The sequence below is a fragment of the Cygnus atratus genome, chromosome 5 (genome assembly GCF_013377495.2).
Source record: "Cygnus atratus isolate AKBS03 ecotype Queensland, Australia chromosome 5, CAtr_DNAZoo_HiC_assembly, whole genome shotgun sequence".
NCBI lineage: Eukaryota > Metazoa > Chordata > Aves > Anseriformes > Anatidae > Cygnus > Cygnus atratus.
This window is the reverse complement of record NC_066366.1, coordinates 6,567,782-6,586,585: the sequence shown is the minus strand read 5'-3', so window position 1 is coordinate 6,586,585 and position 18,804 is coordinate 6,567,782. Positions and strand designations below refer to the sequence as shown.

At 44.6% G+C, this 18,804-nt stretch overlaps 1 protein-coding gene across 1 annotated transcript in view; it reads left to right on the top strand.

The window, feature by feature from the left end:
* The first annotated feature begins 824 nt into the window (after window positions 1-824).
* Window positions 825-18,804, top strand: part of HIPK3 (homeodomain interacting protein kinase 3) — a 71,221-nt gene continuing 53,241 nt past the window's right edge. The window contains exons 1-3 of the mRNA XM_035550064.2: window positions 825-1,039; window positions 2,106-2,253; window positions 16,396-17,491. Of these exons, the coding sequence (XP_035405957.1) occupies window positions 2,241-2,253; window positions 16,396-17,491 (1,109 nt within the window). The 5' untranslated portion in view covers window positions 825-1,039; window positions 2,106-2,240. The remainder of the gene's footprint in view (window positions 1,040-2,105; window positions 2,254-16,395; window positions 17,492-18,804) is intronic.

Here is an 18,804-nt window from a genome sequence, read left to right as displayed (position 1 = left end):
GGACTATTTAGGGTCAAGAATGCTGTTTGCAGAGGCTGGCCAGGCCTACAACCAACCACTAATATTTAAGTGATGTACGGTATTAGGGGCACGCTGCTACTGAGCGTGCATCCTGTTATTTTGTCAGGAGTTGGGCAAGGCGGAGCGCTGAGCTGTAACGTGGGGCACCAGGCGCTCGTGGCACTCGCTGCGTCCTGTTACTTGTGCAGCGGGGCCGTGAGCTCCCGAGGGTCTGGCTAACGCGGCGGGGCCTCCTCTGCAAATGGCAGACCGCACCTAGGAGGTTGGTGCCTCACGGTGGTTTTCAGGGCCGGCCAGGGGAGCGTCTTCACCTTATGAAGCCAGAGCGCTCGTTTACACGACGGCGTAGCTCGCAGTCACGCTGTCAGCTTCTCGTCTGCAGCGCCTTTGCCCTGCCACCGGTGCCTCCGGGGAGCGCTGTGGGTGCCGGCAGCCAGGCCAGGGGCGAGCCGCGGGCCTGGCCGGGCTCGGGGCGGGGACCCCCGGCGGGGCGGCTCCCGGCTGCGGCGGGCGTCGCACGGCGGGGCCGGGCGGGGGCGCTGCCGGCGCGGCGCGGAGCGGGGCGGCGGGAGGGTCCCGCGGGCTGGGCTGCGGGGCCGGGGCGCGGCGGGGCCCAGGCGCGTCGCAGCCCGCTCCGGGGCGCTCGGCGGGGCCGTGCCGGCGCTGCGGGGCCATGGGCCGCGGCCGGCGCCGCTAGGGCTAGGGCTAGGGCTAGGCCGGCGCGGGCAGGGCGGGGGCGGGAGGAGGCGGAGGCGGAGGAGGCGGCGGCCGGGGGCGGGCTGGGTGCCGGCCCTCCCCGGGAAGATGAGGCGGAGGCCCGGGCTGCCGAGCGGGCTGAGCCGGGGCGCTTCCCTCCTAGCCGCCAGGACAAGATGGCAGCGGCCGAGGCGGCGGCAGCAGCGGCGGGGCTGAGCGGCTGAGCGCGGCCGGAGCGGCGCTGACCCGTGGCGCTCCCGGACATGCCCAGGGCAGCGGCGGTAGCTCCAGCCCGGACGCCAGCGCGGCCCGACCCGTGAAGGTGAGCGGCGGGCCGGCGGGAGGGAGGCGGCCGTCCCCGGCGCCAGGAGGGGCGGCGGGCGGAGAGGGGCGCTGCCCCTGCACCCCCTTTCCGCGGGGGGCAGCGGGGCGACGGCCGGCGCTGCTCCCGTGCCCCGCCGGGGACGCGGGGTGGGCTCCCCCGCCCCGGGGCCGCCGCCAGCCCGGAGCCCGGAGCCGAGGCGCTCGGCCGCGGGGTAGCGGAGCCCCGGGCGCCGCCTCCGCTGCCGGCTCCTCTTCCCCCCGCCGCCCGGCTCCGGGAGGGTGCCCGCGGGGCCCCGGGCGCGGTGCGGGTGCCGTTGGGGCCGGCGGTCGCCGGGCTTCGGTTGCCGTCAACAAGCCCGGAGCGGAGCTGGGCGGCGGCCGGGCCCTGCCGCTCCCCGCCGGCCCCGGGGTGCCCCCGGCTGCTCGCCGCGGCGCCGTCGGAAGCGGCGTTCGTCCCTCCCGGCGCTTTTGTCTGTTTGGGGTTGGTTGGCTTTTAACGCGGAGCCCTGGGCTGTGAGTACCGCGTGTTTACGCGCTTATAAATAGCTTTGTGCGAGGCTGGGCTTCTCGTCCAGCGTTGTGCCCTGCTCAAAATGTCAGTGCCGAAAGCGGGGAGCGGGCTGCCTTTTCTGCCAACTTGGTAGGTCGCTCTGAGGCTCCCGGGCTTGCCTTCCCCGAAACCGTACGGCGCTCCAATACTTTCGTGCCTTCTTTCTGGAGGGTAACCTCGCTCGTTTCAGTTACTGCGGCGTCTTGAAAGCATGTTATTAATAGCGAGATAATGATGTTAAGCAAAGCTGCGGTTCTGTTGATAACAATGCACGTTTCTGTGATTCCTTTTCAGTGTTTCCTTCCATTACATCATTTGCAAAAAGTTTATGCCCTGGCTTCAGAACAATGCAGAAAAGCTTGGCTAGGCCCTGACTTACTTTCTGACATAACAATAACTCCTTAACAGAATTAATTTGCAAGAAGCCTCTCTAAGCTAAGTTTAAAATTCACGCAATAACTGTCTCGTAAGCGCGGCAGCCAGCAAAGAGATTAATTAAGTATCTGGAAAATAGGTCAAGACTGTATTACGAAGTGGCATGGTGAGATGGCAAACAACTGGAGCGAAGTGTTAACATGGACTTACCGGGAGACAACCGATAGGGCTGGAGCAGTGGTGACGGCGTTATCTGTCCTGCCGCCAGCCATTTATGGTAGCGCACGGTAAGGAGATGGCTATGATCACACAAAACAGGCATTGGAGATGGCTTTCATTCAGTGCCCGTGCTGCTGGGGACCTGGGTGGTAGTGCTTGTTCTGCTACTTGTTCAGGGCGTGGCACTGGCTGCGCTCGTAAATCGGCCCTGCCTTCGCGGGTCTTTTTGGAGAGATGCTCTCGTCGGGATGGGGATCGTCGCGGCAGCGTGCGTCTCAGTGTCGAGGACGCCTCGTAGGCACAGGGATGCCATCGGCTGGAATGAAGTGTGGTTAAAGAAATCACTCAGGAAGCTGCTCCTGATCCGGGGCTCCTGCCGGTGTCTGAGATTTTTCTTTGTTTGAGGTTTTTTGTGTTTGCATGTTTCCTCCCTCCTATCTTTCAAACAACTACCTACAAAAACAGGGAAATGAGACCGACTCCTGCATAACGAGATGCTGGAGACGAAATAAAGACAGGGTGTGGGGAGGAAGTGTTTTCAACTTATCATTTAGAAGTCCACATCGTTAATAGAAATATTACAGTCTATGCGTGCTGCTTTACCTGTTCTGCACTTTATAGCAGTTGCTTCAAAACAAATGCTGTGTTTTGAGGGGGGGATTTTCAATAAGCTGGTGTTGGATTGATTGCAGTCACTAAAACTGGTGGGACTCTAAACGGTAATTTTACGGGGCACAGTGTTGATTTACCCACCTTCTGGGTAGAACAGAATTAGCTCTGCTGGTTCATGTTAAAAATCCTAGCCTAAACATGTGGGGATGTCAGGCTCTGCTTCCTCAGCCTTGCTTATGTAGGGTTGTACCTGCCTGTACTATTTTAGGGGGTTGTGGTCTTAATGTTTTCTCAAATGATTTTCTTTTTAACTTTTATTCAAGTCTGTGTTCTCTTATTTTCTGTTCTGCCAGTACACTGGTTATGTAAACCACAGACACTTCGGACAAAACCTTGCACTTAGAAATAGGACTTCTGTTGTTGTCTTTTGTGTGTGTGTGCAGGGAAAAATGCATTGATAATGGGCACGGTGCTGTCATTTGGGACTGAGCATGTGTTTCAGACTGATGTTAAATACAGAAGTTTGCACTAGAAAAAACATTCTAGTTGAGCTGATTTTCACTGTTGCGACGTCAGGCCTGTGAGGTATTTTGGCATACAAGTGGTCTGCATTACGAAATAGTGTAGGCAGCGTGACTTTCTGCACAGGGCTTTGTGGGGAACAAACCAGAGAACATTGGTGGCTTTTTCTTTTTTTAAGACAAGCCTGAGCGTCACTGAATACATCATTGTTTCACTGAATATGCAAAAAAAAAAAAAAAAAAAAAAGAGTTACAGCTTAAGGTAAACTGCGTCATTGACTCTAGAAGTTTGAAGCAGGTAAAGCAGGCCTGATACTCAGCTGGTATATTCAGCCTAGTGGAGAACAAACAGGGAAGTAGCATGTCCTGGTGGTAATACCAACACTCCTCAGTTATGTGCTCACTGCTGTATTTTGCAAAATATTGTCTATATACGTACCTCAGTAAGGCTTGTATGTTTTCGCCAAGCTTCTTCAATTCACCGGCAGTGTTACTGTGCAGTTCCAGAAGGATTTCAGAAGTCTTGGCGTAGGATTAATCTGATGAAGAAAACATCCTTGCCACTTCATCATTAAAATGATGAAGCTCCTCTGGATGGATTATATACGTTTGCAGCTGGTCAAATACTTATTTTCAGCTGGTCTATTAAATTTTCTTGTATTTGAAAATAAAGGGGAGGAAGAGTTGAACTTGATGCTAGGAACTTTTACTCGTTTCATGTCTCTGTTCATAAGTCATCGAAATATTATTTTTGCTTCTCCAGCTCTACTGGCTGAAAGTGGGAAGTGGAGTGGAAAAGACGTATGACTTTTAATTCAGGTCTTGGAAGAAAAGCTCACACTTCAGGTGGACTATCTGAGAGTGTATTTCAGATCTGTGGTTGGGATGTGTGTGAAATAGGAAATTAGCAAGAATAAGTAAAGGACATTTTAGAGATAGCTGTGTGGGGCGGTATACCTTAAATAACTACACTAACTATATTTAAAGGAACTTTCAACAGCCAGTGCTATGAAATGGGTTAGCAGTGGGCTATGCTTTTTAACTTCTGCAGAGAGGGAGCACCCTCTATTTGACCTGAAGTAACCTAGAATGAGGCATAAAGCCTGGAAAATCCTGTCACCTGGTTGTGGCTTTTTCCACTCCCTTCTATAGACCCTTCTGATTTAGAGCTTCTGTCTCTCTCTCAGATTTTTAGAGGAACTGAAGTTGTATTTCTTTTCAGAGGCACTAACTTCTAAGTGACAGAGAAGCAGATGAGCAGCATGTAATTGCAAAAAGTGTGTTTTTATGCTTTGAATTCCGTTGATAGCATAGTATTTCCTACAGGGCATGTCCTTTTTCTTTCTTTTTTTTTAAATCTTTCCTTAATTTTTCAGTTGTTTTATTTCAATATAGTGAATGATGGGAAAGATGGTAAGAATTTGTGTGAGGATTATTTCTGGATGCAGTTTGGGGATAATCTTTGTACAGTTGTATTTTTTTTTCCATTGTCACTAATTTTGTTTCCATATAATGTCTCAGTGTTCCACTTCAGTTATGACAGTGGGTAACTTTCTGACAAAACAAGGTTAATCTTTAGTTTAGCCATTTTGCTTAAAACGGATGATGAGCCAAATACCTGGAGTGTCTTTTAAGCAAGGGAATTCAAGTAGATTAATTCTGAATTTCTCTTATTTAGTGATTTGGAATCAGTTTAAAATTTCAATGTTGCAGAACTTTACCTTCGTATGTTACTAACTGTACATATTTAGTAGTCCTGGAATTACAGAAATATTTTTTTTTTCACCTTGTGTTTTCAGGAAGCATTAGAAAGTACTCCTTTATTCAAAGTGTCCTTTCTTCTAGCTCCGGTGTACCCTATTTCAGTGTAACAGCATGGTGTCTAGCAAAATATTGAGTTCAAGTTCTAAAACACAGCAATAAAATAAGATGCAGTAAAGTATCCAAAGACAGATACAAGAAAATATTTTCTTGGATTTTCAGTACGATCCAAGTTATAGCAACAATCTTGATATTTACAAAAGTAAATGAATTCTTATATACCCGGAATTATTATGGCATGTTATGAATGACACTGCCATCAAAAAAACTATTTGTAAAATGAGTAATCTCAAACTCATGTGACTCTTTCCATTCTTACTAATGTAATTTACGGGTTCTAGAAAACTATTTTAGTGCTGTTTTAAAGCATGTTACAAATTAAATATGACTAATGCTCTTCATGTAAAAAGTCAGCTATTGTCAAATGAAAATCCTTTCATGGTCCCATAAACATTACTTGCCGAATACGTACGTGGCCACTGTAATTATCTATTCAGGTAACTGGCAGACTTTTCTACCATTTTACAACTGATGAAAAATTCTGGGACAAGAAAAACCAGGTCCTAATACCTATTCTGGGTCCCATTAACACCATCGTGCTTTAAAAATAAAACCGAAATGTGAGGGGGTGGCTGCAGCTCTGAGGTGCTGGCAGCGGCGCTCCCCGGTCATCGGTGTGCAGTGGTGCTGCCTCGTCTGTGGGGCTGGGCGCTTCTGGACCGAGGCCGTGCTCCGTTAGGTGGCCGTGCTGGGGTGTCCTGCGGCCACCGCTGCTGCCTGTGTGACCAGCGGTCCCCGTCTGACGGAGACCCTGTGAGCACAGCAGTGCTTGCTTGCAGGCTGTGAGGTTGCAGAGGACCTTAGCTGCTGGACTTTTGTCACCAGACTTAAGTCTGTTGCCTTGCCTTGGGGTGCGTGGCGTCTGGTACCTGAGGAAGTTTGCTTTGGGTTGTTTTAGGAGTTGTACGTGAGTTTTGCTTTACTCCACGGTAGAACATGAGCTGTGAGATGGAAGCAGGGCTCACCTGATGCTCACCTCCTCTTGGCATATGAGAAGGGGAGGAGGAGAGTTGGTCCCTGGACAGGAAAACTGCTGGGAGAGCAACTCCAGCTGCAACGGCAGTAACTGATACAGCTATACTTTGTGTGGGGCTGGAGCGTTTTCATTGCAAAAATGCTTGCTTCCCTTATTAGTGTGACCAAGTCCCTGGAGCCCTGCTCCTTCAGGTCTTGGGATGTGAGCGGGCATCTGAACCTTTCCTGAGTCCTGCCGGTGCAGAATCCCGCAAGCTCCTGCCCATGGAAAGGAGTTAGAGCAGGCCAAGGTGTGAAGGAGGAGGTTGTCATATACAGGCAAAAATGCAGAGAGAAAACAAACTTTAATACTGATAATTGATGCAGAGTTTATTATTGTAAGGGAAGCAAAGAACCCCTTTTTTCTCCACTAGGGGTTTAAGCTCCTTCTGGAAGATGCTACTAACTGCGAGCACCAGGAATTCATAAAATTATCTATATATGCAGTTTTATCTGAGACCTTAGTAATTTCCTTTTGTTGCCATTGTATAGATAGAAAAACACCCTGTCTCATGTTTTCACAGTGTCTGTTGATTACTGCTTCGTTTTGATGCTTCGTCAGTATTTACAGAAAATGGTGTGTTCACCTCTACCTATTTCCACCAGCTTGAGTGTACTTGTTTCTTCTGTGTCATGCAGGTTCTGCCTGTGTTGCTGCCTAATAAGTAGTGTAACTTCTCTGCTCTTCAGGAGATTTTTCGCTTGTTTCTTGTAAAATATCTTTCTGCCTTTTTGACTGAAAAGCTGCTAGTGTGTATCACTGCCTTGTAAATGCCTTTCTGCCTGTGTTTTCCTAGAAACTTAGGTCATCTGCCCAAACTTCCTCCCCCTTTCTGTTCTATTATTCTGTTTTCTTTTTTTTCTCAATCATTAGAATTGCTTACTTGTCTAGAATCTGCCTGTTCTTGTGGAGATTTTTTTTTCCCCTACAGCATGTTTTTGAAGATTTAAGCTATTTATAGGGATAGAGGAGGACTTCACAAGATCTTTTTCATCACTTGCATCTGTTGAATATGGGAATTTTGGTGCTCCTGGGTCTTCTTGTGAATCCTTTCCAATGGAACAGGCTTCATTCCTAAGAGAAGAAGAAAAAGCTCTTTGTTTCCTCTTTCCTTATCTATTAATATCAACTTGTTTTGTGAGTCAAGAAATGAATTGGTGTTCAGTCTGATAGGATTGGGTTACTTTCATGATACTCTGAAGTTTTCTTTAAAAGGCCTTTTCTGTCTGGCTTTTGAAATGATGCTCTGGGCTAATGGCTTTCTGTGACTGTCAGCTTTCAGCTCTGTAAGAGGGCAGCTTGGGAGTTTTCCTTGAGAAATACTTTGGGAACTCTTCGACAAGTGCTCTTCCAGACTGAATATGTTTATAAAACTAAGTTGAAGAGATGGCTAAGCTTTGTTTTAAAGATTAAAACGAATGGATGTTAGAAGTTCATTCCTTTTATGAATAGGAAGAGTATTATATAGAAGGGAACACAACAGAGGGAAAATTGGCTTACTTATGATCCCAGTAGCCAGAGCACAAGACTGATACGTTGTGTGTAATCTTGCTTTCCTATAGTACATCTTTCTGTTTAGTTAAATCAATAAGTTCTGCATAGGGGAGAGGGAGAAATTTCTTGCACTGGTGGCTTTGGGAAATATTACAGTATAGGTTATTACGATTATTGATTTGTTAGGAAGCAAAAGGCTGAGCATTCTGTGAGAGAGTATGCATTTTTGATAGTGATTTTGCCTATAGGAAACACTGCTTCCTCCAGATCTTTAGAAACCTGAAAGAAGTGGTTTAAAAAAAAAAAAAAAACACCCTAAAACTGTTTTCCCTCCATTTTCTTTATTGTTCTACATATGCAATGTACATACAGCTATTTTCAGTAAGCAGCCAAATCTATCTTCATGGTGTTGTTACTTACAAGGAAATAAAAATGCCTGATAATACTTAATGTGTTCATAATATTTTGCTTTTATGTAAGGAATTTATATTATGAAAAGAAGTTAGGACTTGGAAGAGGTCTTACTCTGTATGTGTGTACATATGTATGCATTATATATATGAAAGGTGTTCATATATATATATACACACACACATTCTTACTGAGATGTGTTTATATACATGCACACATGGTTGTGTGTTTGTATATATGCCCTAGGAAGTATATGTTTGAACGTTGTTATTGGGTGTAGCTGAAGAGGCTGATCTGGAGATTGTAGCAGGAAAAGACAAATCAAGAGAAGTGTGTTGGATAAGATATCTTAATTCTTTTAAAGTTAAGTCAGATAAAAAAAAAAAAAAACACACAAAAAAACAAAAGCACCATAAACCTCTCCAAACTGAACATTCTTACTTACTGCAACATTTTTATTGCAGAAGAAATTTGAATATGACCTAGGCGTGCTGTCTTGACAACTCAGTACCTGCTTGCTAAGTTCTCGTTGGTCCTATTGGAAAAGTGGTAATGATTTTTCACATATTTGGGGAAACTGAACTCAAAAGCTACTGCTGGATAATTCCCAGTGTGTAGGAAACAGTTTTCTACAATTCCTGACCTGGGTTCTCTTGATGTAGTAGACCCCAAATTGCAAATCTTTTCATCACCTCAGACTTGGTGAACTCAACAGGTTATCTGCATGTGTGCTCTTGCAAACTAATGCTCAAGTCCTGTGGGGAGAGCAGTAATTTTGAGTCACTGTGCTTCTGCGTGCTCTGTCCAGCTGAAAATCTTCTCTAATAAGAGAGGATGAAAGATAGTTGTGAAAAAACCTCCTCCACCTTGAATAGTTCAAAAAGGTTAATGAAGAATCAATATACATATGGGACTCTGTCGTAGGCATACAGATGTTCTGGTATATTAGCCGTTCTGTTGTCCATATCAAGTTTTAGGAGGTCTAGGAACAAAGCTGAAATACCAATGAAGAAGATAGCCATACAGGTTTATAGTCCTGGAGGAGCTGCATTTGATGTTATCTAGAACTATTCTAAAACGAAATTTCTAAATCAATTTTTTAGCTGGATTGATCCATTTCTGATTATAACAAGAGCAGATGAAGGATGTGAAATTAAGCAGTGAAATCAAAATAGAATGCCTGGAGTTGAGAAGGAAAAGTGGCATACATATTTGTTTAGGTAGCTTTAAGAAACAAAAAAAACAGTATTCCAGGTGCAGTTTTACCAACAGGTAGTTTGAGCTAACTTTTCTATCAATTTTATTTCTACTTCTAGTAAGGTGGCAGAAGTCTTCTGGTCCCGCTCCCTGCATGGAGAGGGCCAGGCAACAGCAGTGGTTTGAGTGTGTCCTGCAGCACTGTACCTGTGCGCAGAACCTGGAGGCATGGGGTTTAGGGACTTTTATTTCAGTGGGTCTGGTATTTCCAGGATCAAAAAGAATTAGTCTTTTAAAAGAAGAGATTAGGCTGGCGAAACCCAGGCGAGCTGCAGTGTGCCGTTTGTGTTGATGATGGCACATTCTGATGTAGGGAGCGTGGTCTAATTCAGAGCTGGTGGCAGATACAACTTTAATTTTCTTTCCAGTTGCATAACAGCTTCTTGCCTTGCAGAAAAATAAATGCTTTAAGTATTGTTCCATTTGTCTTTTTAACTGTGATTGCAGTCATACTGGAATCACAAGATTTAGCTGTTCATATTTGTGGAAATTATGAATATAGCGATTGTATTCTTCAGTCTCCCTGCTGGTACAAAGGGCAGCACTGAGTCACGAGTTCACTCGGATACTTTATGTAAAATACATCTGCATTAAATGTATGGTGTTAGTTCTGTTTCCGAGTATCGAGACAACGGTGCTGTGACTCGTTTGTATCACACTTGAACAAACTTGTATTTTCCATCATTGAGGGTTTTTTAATAAACAATGCAAGTGTTCTTCTGGACCGAGCCCTCAGTTACTCCAGTCACACACATCTCTCTGTGTCTTCCTGAGTCCTGAAGTTTTTTTCCCCCAAACAGGCTGTTCAGTCAACCTGGTTATTATATTTTGCTTGAACTGTAAAGGCACTGTTAGTAAACTCTGTGCTATATGGAGGAAAAAAAAAAAAAGAATTTTGAAGACCGTAGCAGTGCAATTTGAGTACCATGTCTGGTATCAATACTGTGTCTTATAAGAGCTCTCAGATGTTGCCAAATGAGCCTTGTAACACCCTTCTGGAGCTGGCCGTAACTTTATCTCTTACAGCCGTGGAGCTGGGTCACTTCACGGCCGGCCCGAGGAGCACGGCTGGCTGCCTGTCCTGCCCCAGCCTCCCACACCGCTCCGTGCACCATTGCGTTGGGCGCGAGGCGAAGGATGGCACCGGCTCAGCTTCAGAGCGCTGCTGGCATCTAATGGGTAAAAATGCCTAAGCTCTGAGAGCTCTTGTCACTAATAGATGTGCTTTAATCGCAGACCCTACCTGTCTGTCTAAATCGTCCGGGGATCTGCTAGCCATGGGGAGCTAGCTCCGTGCCTGACATTGGGCAGTGCTGCGAGGCTGCCGCTGTCCCGCCGTCCCCCTTGCCCCTCGCAAGCTGTGTGCGTGCCTCTCGGCCCCTCCGAGCGATGTGGTTCTTGTTCGGCCTCGCCTCCGGGGCTGCGTGAGGAAACCATTCCTACGGTAGGTCTTCGCTGTAAGCTGCTCGCAGCTTTCTGCTCTGCTGCGCTCCCTGCGTGCTGTGGTTCAGAGACCTTGCAGGAATGGGCGCGGGGTAGCCGGGATTCCCTGGACTTGTATCTCTCAACTCTTGCTGCAGGTGTGTTTTCCTTTTTACATTCCACGCTATCTCAAGTGCCAGGGCTTTGTTACAAATAGTACAGTTGCAGTAAGAGAGGCTGGTGGTATGAACAGGGCACTGGTATGAAAGTGCCCACGTCAGTACAGCTTGTTCTGCTCTGGAGCCAAGGCAAACAATAACACGAAGATGCTACTGCTTCCAGTACCAAGGTTTCTTCTGGTGTGGAAAGAGAGGGCAACCAACTCAGTTCTGCATTTACTAAATAACTTCCAAAGTTGATCGGCACCTAATACAAAAAGTGATTTTTTTTTTCCCCTGGGAAAAATTCTTGTTAGTTACCTTTCAGTGCTTTTAAAGGGGTGCATAAATAAAACACTTTGGAAGTGCTGCTGCTGACCTCTTGCATTTGCTGGAAGTTACTGAACTTTCAGAAAATCCTGCCTGTTGCCTAGCTGCTTTGTGCCTCTCACCAGTAACTCAGCTGCAATTCTCACCCACTGGACTAGAAAGAAGCCAGAGAAGGAGTTTTCTGTAGTTAAATTGTAACTGTAGTAGTAGATTGTTGCCACGGTCCAGGCTTTGCTGGGGGAGCTTCTACCCCGGCAGCAGAGCTTAGGGCTTGCAGCTCTCCGGGCATTTAAAAGGCACCTGTTCTTTTACAGGAGCATTAAAGCTATAGTGTGGCAGCTCTTCCTCAGCTGTAGTGCAGTGCTTTTACCAACTCTCCTTGCTCTTCTCCCCTTCCCCCTCTTACTCTATCAGGAGGAAATGTCATTTTGAAGTTAATTATTAATGGTTTTCAAGCCTGGAACAGCCTGTGCTTCTCAAGGCTGTTACAGTCTGCCAAACTTGTCATGTTTATGGATTTGTCTAGGACTGCTTGAGAAGGCTGGGGAAATAGTTTTAAGAATATAGTGAAGAGCACTGGTCAGTTGGGTGAAAAGGAGCAACGTTGGTGTGCGTCGTAGGGTAATGGCTGCGTGGGTTCATGGCTTGGTCGTGTGGAGAGAAGTTTGACTGGAAGGGGCAAACGGTAAAGTGCCTTCTGTTTGTTACCATTTCTTTGGGAAAATGCATTTCTTTCATTAAATAAATAATGAATTTATCTGAACTTAAAATTTGAAATGTATTTGGTATTTTCAATACGTTTACTCTGCTGTGTGTCCTGCAGTGGTCTTGTGCACACATTTGTACTTGGTTTTAAGTGAAATTTAACTGGGAGATGCGCTCCAGCTGCTTCAGAGTGTAAACTCCCCAAAATGAGCACAGGATGATTTTATTTCCTTCGGCACCAGCTGCCTTGCTCTACAGATCCCTCTCCTGTTGTGCTGCTCCACGTGTTAATATAGATGTAGTCTGACAAGCTGTAGTTTGTATGCGGAAGCAGGAGCAGTCTTGATAAGAAATGTGCAGAAAGATGTATAAGCTCAGTGAAATGATTTGTGACAGGGCCAGCTGAGGGAGAATCCACTCTGCGGTAGGTGAAAATGTACAATATACTGCTTTCTTTAACCGGCAGACCTCTTCAGAAAAATCACAAATACCCAACACTGCAACACAGTAGTCTTTTATTCTTTGCAGTGTAGCTGTCAGATTATATTGTAAGGCAAATCTCCCAAAATATATATTAAAAAAAATCAATAAACCCAGATGAATGTGGCAGTCCTGTTACGGGAAAGGATGTGATGGCATTTTTCCCTTTCAGTCTTGTTGTACAGCTCTGCTGACTGGGTCTGTGCCTGGGTTTTCATCTGGGTGGGGGGAAAACTCATTCTATTAATAAACTTAGCTTCTCAAGGTGAAGACCTCCAGCAGCAGTTGTACTAGGTAGTTCTGTGCTGTCCTGCTCTACTTCATTACATACAGGTTAGTACAGGGAGCACTTTTGTCTGAAACACCTTCTGAGCGCCGCCTGTGAGTGTAGAGCAGAGCTCCTCAGGTATAGGATGCTGCAGGATTTTTTATGTGCCTGATTCACGGGAACACCTGCACAATTGTCTTGTTCTGTGGTTATGTGAAAATGTTTCCATTGGAAAGCGTTTCCAAATGAAAATGCATCTTGGAGTGTGATTTTTGCTTTTTTTGTTTTTCTTTCCTTTTTTTTTTTTTAAAGTAAAATAGTGGGAGTAAGGGAGAAGTGTTCGTGGGAAGGCAATAGATAGTATTTTCATTCAAGAACTCAAGACCGTTTTTTACTTTTCTGGAGTGAAATTTGACTTTTAGAGTTTAGTCTGTCATGATTGCACCAAAGATTGTTCTCCCAGGGTATGTCATCTGCTTTATTCAGTGCTTAACTGTTTTTTCTTTCCTGAATTGCTAAAATGTGCTCATAATAGCTCAATAAACACATCTTATCTGGGAGCAGAACCGCTGGCGGCGGTCGGCTTTGCAAGCTTATCGCTGCTTCCCCCCAGAGGAGTCGCCTGGATTCCTTGCCCCCTGCTTTGGCAGCCGCCCACAGAAGCGCTGGGCACCGCAGCATGCTCTGCGAGTCAGAAACATGCTGCGCTCACCCGAAACTTGAGCCTTCTTGCTTTTTCTTCTGAAACCAGCACAAGTGGGGGAGAGCCCCTGGGCTCCTCCTGGAACGGGAAAGCAAGGGGCAGCGCGTGCGTTTGAGGAGCGAGCTTGGCAGAACGGCCAATTCACCTGCGCTAGCTTGAAGGTTTAACTCTTGCTTTGTACTTAGATGTAAGCTTTTTTTCCCCTAAAGTTTCTTGAGATAAGTCAAAATTTCAGTATTTTGTGCTGAATTACAGGGGTTTCAATGAAGTATCAAGCTCAGACTTAATTTCAATGTGATTTTTTCTGACTTCAGCAAGCATTCTGCGTTTTTATTGAGTAGCGTTTGCAGTGAGAACCCCAAAGTGCACTGCTCTGTGCTGCGAACCAAAGTGAGCAGGGACAGCTGGGAGATGGGCTTCAGAAGTGTGCTTCTGAGCTCAACTAAAAGGCTAGCGTAGGCATAGGAAAAGAAATAGAAAACCAAGCTCTAAAACCACTGTATCATTGAGACTTGCTGGGTTTTGTTTTCTCTTGTAAGTAAAGCTTTATTTCAGGTTAAATCAGTGAAGTACTCCTTTGTTGCTTGGTGATTTACTACCCTTTTTTGAATTAATAGTTGTATGTGGTATTGTCTAAATACGTTTCGATTCATTAACTTCTGTGAAGCGCTCCGTAGAAGAGAAATGAACCCATTTGTTTCAAAATCTCACCCCATGACAAAAGCTATTGAGACAGTTTTCGAAATTGAGAAGGAATGTATTTTGTCCCCTAATTCCTTTCCCTGGATTACTGTCACTTACATACTCGGGTTGGTACAGAAACCTGTGTGCTGATGTGGTGGTGTGTGTGTTCCTCTTTTTGCTATGACAAAGGTGATTACTTGGAGATGGCTCCCTAAGGGAGGTGGTACACCCATGTGCAATAACTTACATATTCTGAATCTCTCTTGGTTTTTGAGTGTTGGTAAGGCAGCGTTATTGTGCTAGAGCAGGCCTCAGGTGAACTCACTCAGTTGAAGTGCTCCTATTTTGGTGTTGTAAGCTGATAATAGGAAACCTCCTCTTTTTGCTAGTAATTAAATATAAACTCCATCTGTCTTAAGTCTTACCTTCAGTACAGTTGTACTGTTAGCTTCAACCAGTTTAAATAAATTCTTTGGGGGATAACACAGAATCCTGAATCATTTCAGCAAGAATATTGAGAAATTCAGGGCAAGAATTTTTTTTTTCTCCGTTATTTGTTAATGTAGGTCCAAACATATTGGAATCTATGCATGAATTTATGTTACGTTTGATGGAATAAAAACTGTCCTTATTAAAGCTATGTGAGGGGTACTTGGAAGTATTTTTAAATTTAAACACAGCTAGGCGCTTTTTAATGGAGCGTGTTATTTAAGAGAGGATTCAAGAATTTGGAGAATGTTTGTCTATGTTTTGAGATTGTGAGTCAGTGCCTTTTCCTTGGTGTTTAGCATTACATGACACGAAGGTTTAAGATGGTGTTTGACAGATCTGGAGTGGCACGCAGCAGGGTTGGAAGAGCTGGAAGGTTTGGCATCTGAGAGCTATTCCGTCTCTGCATTTTAAGGTGGAGTTGGGATTCCTCATTGTATATGCAGGCAAGGCACTGCTGTCATTTCCCTTTTCCATCCAGTGTTCTGCTAGCACACTCAGCTCGTGGTTTGGGAAGGGAAGCTGCATCGTGGGGCGCAACCCTGGAGGCTTTGCACAGCGCTGGCCCTGAGCTCTGGGAGGCAGCAGGATGAGCCCTGTGCTGTTGCACAGGCTGTGCGGAGGGTGGGGGGAGAAATGTGGCTGCCATGGCCAGGCCTGGCAAAGTACCTGGTGTTGCACAAAGCAGGTTTTTATTTCTGATTTCAGAGGTGTGATGGCTCTTTCTGGAAAGCTCTAGAGGCATAGCCTTTTGAAAATGTGATGGCCTCAAGGAGAGAAAAGTCGATCGGACAGAAATTTGGATCTCGACCTTACTGTGACTTCCCAAGTCAAAATTATCCACTTTTATTTTAACTTTCACTTCTCTTGTAGCAAGGAAGCAATTGTATTGGCAGAAATACACAAACACGCGCATGGGTCCAACTCACAAAGTCAGCATATCCGAAAGAATATGGTTAATATTTAATTTCCAAGTCTGATGTGGGTGAGGTGGGAATTGGTGTCTCTCCCCCCTGCGACCGTGCCACTGATAAGCAAACTTCTGCAGTGGGCAGGTGTATGACTTCAAGTACCTGCATTTCATGAATGGACTGATTACTGTGCATCTTAATTTATCCAGAAAGTGACAATCATTTATGTGAACACATATGCACACAAGGTATTTTGGGCCCTGTCCTGCACTGTCACTTTCATGGCAGTGAAATTCCTGGAGCGTTGTGCTGTTTGTCTGTTTGCTTTTACAAGCCTGATGGTACTTGTGACAAAGGGGTAGGACAGTGGGTAGGCTCAGCTTGCAAATAGGGCCCATTGCATTATTTTTACATTGCCATTTGTAAGTAATTGTATTGTTTTTTTTTTTTAAGCTTAAGTTGTTGAAGGCTGTGGTATATTCATATGTAGAAATGCTGGAGGCTTTTAAATGAAAGCAGAGTTATTATGGCACAAAGCTGGTTCTTCCACATCAAAAATCGTTGGCGCTGGCCTGTTGCAGACTTATCTCTCTTCTGCCCTGTGCAGTTGCTGAAAACATTTACTAAGCAGTTGCTGAAAACATTTACTAATGTAATCTGTTGCTGCTGCAGTCTGTGTGCTAAAGACACTGCACTGGTCAGGCATGATGAGCTTGCTTTTTGCTGTAAGAAACTAAATAGAAAATTCAAGCTACGTAGTTTAGCAAATACTTGTCCTTTTTTTTTTTTTTAATGGGGAAACTGCTGTGAACTTTGGAAATGTGAATGCAGAATCCTTACCTGCTTTTTCTTTTTCTCTCCCTCTGTAGGTATGGCCTCACAAGTCTTGGTCTATCCACCGTATGTTTATCAAACCCAGTCAAGTGCCTTTTGTAGTGTGAAGAAACTCAAACTAGAACCAAGCAGTTGTGTGTACCACGAAAGAGCCTACCCGCAAATCTATGTGAATGGTAAAAACTTTGGAATTTCTCCCCACAGGGTTAGTACTTTCTTTCAGACTAAAAACCCATTTGACAGACCTCGAGGACAGAACTTTTTGGTGCAGTCAAATGCTGTTGCTTTAAAAAATATTGCAGGTGCTACAAAAGCATTAGCAGCGCGGGCGCAGCGAGCTCAGATAGAGGCACCTCCGACTGGGACTCAAGGAAGCAGATTAGATATACTGGAAGGACCCCAGCGATGTGGATTGAAGCGTAAGAGTGAAGAGCTGGATAATCAGAACAACACGATGCAGATTGTTGATGAACTGTCCATATTGCCTGCGATGTTGCAAACCAATGTAGGAAACCCAGTGACAGTTGTGACTACTGCTGCAACTTCAAAACAAGGTGGTACAAGTGGAGATGGAGACTACCAGCTAGTACAGCATGAGGTATTGTGCTCTGTGAAAAATACTTACGAGGTTCTTGACTTCCTTGGGCGAGGGACCTTTGGACAAGTGGTGAAGTGCTGGAAAAGAGGGACAAATGAGATCGTGGCAATCAAAATCTTGAAGAATCATCCTTCATATGCACGCCAAGGACAAATAGAAGTGAGCATATTAGCAAGACTAAGTACTGAAAATGCCGATGAATTCAATTTTGTGAGAGCCTATGAATGCTTTCAGCATCGTAACCATACTTGTCTGGTTTTTGAGATGTTGGAACAGAATTTATATGACTTCCTGAAACAAAACAAATTCAGCCCTCTTCAATTGAAAGTAATACGGCCTATTCTGCAACAGGTGGCCACTGCACTGAAAAAACTGAAAAGTCTTGGTTTAATCCATGCTGACCTCAAACCAGAGAACATTATGTTGGTGGATCCTGTTCGGCAGCCTTACCGGGTTAAAGTAATAGATTTTGGGTCTGCCAGCCATGTATCAAAGACTATTTGTTCAACCTATTTACAATCTCGGTATTATAGGTAGGTGTCTTTTACTTTTTTAACTTTTAATGGAAAAGTTTTTTTTTTTTTGTATATTAATGTTAATGCTTTAAATAATTACTCCTCCAGATAACTAATAGTAATTTGGAAAACACAAGGACCATTTAAGAATCTAGGACATACTAAGATTAAGTGGCTGGTTACTATTTTGAACATGAATATTTGCTTTGAATATTTTCATAATGTTAATTCTTTTCTAGAAGTATGTTAGAAAAAAATAGTGTTTGCTTGCTTGATTAGCATGCCTTTCCTGCCTTCCTAATAAGAGTTTTTTTTTCTGTAAGCAGCTGGACAGTGTACTAGAAACACCATATTTTATGTGCCGTTGCCAAAGATGATGTAAACTCCTCTGTTTTTCTCCCGTACTTGTAAATATTTTGCCTAGTTCTTATAAACTCAATTCTAATTGAGTGCCTTCAGCAGCTGTGGACTTCAGTGAACTCCTGGAGTTAGTGAGTGACAGTATACTTAAATGTTTCAGGTGATACCAGATGGGCATTTAAAGTGATTTTGATAAATGGTTGCATTGTACATTGGACTCAAAATGGATGTATATTTCTGATTTTTTTAATCCTTTCCTTGTATAGACATCCATGGTGAAACAGTTAAAAGCCATTAATATTTAACATCTGAAGTGCTTCTGTTTTCTTTATAAGATGAGCTTGTCTTCATAGAACACCTTTTTCAGTTCTGCTTTGCGTTGTTGGCAGCTGTGTATCCTGTGTATTGCCTGTCTCTGCAAATTCAGGAAAAAGCTAGTAACCTAGCACAATGAGTAATCTAAAGACAATTTTAAATATGTTACAGCTATTCATGTTGGAAGTGAAAACTTGTGCAACACAGTTCTGGGCATGATGAAACTACGGTGATTGGAGTTCATGCCAGAAGAATCTGTTTTTTGACCATAGCTTGTAAACAAGAATGTTTCATGTACTGTCCTCATATAAAATATTCTAATTAATCACCTGCATTTCCTTATTAGTAATTGCAAACTACAGTTAAGGTTTGCGAATGCATACAAAGTTGACTAAATTGGGAAGTCATGTTGGCTGATGCATACCCATGTTATACAGAAACCTGCACATGAGAAATAAGAAATGAAGTAACTTGAGAACTCCTTTTAGTGTAAGAGCTGTACGCCATTCAAGATGTGCATATTTTATGGAGCCTGGAAATACAACAAGTCCTGAAAAGGCAGCATGAGTTCTGTGAGGTTATGTACAAGTGGAAATGTCTTAACATCAGCTGTTGTGTACAAATTCATAATTCAGCAGCTACTCGAAGTGCGTGTG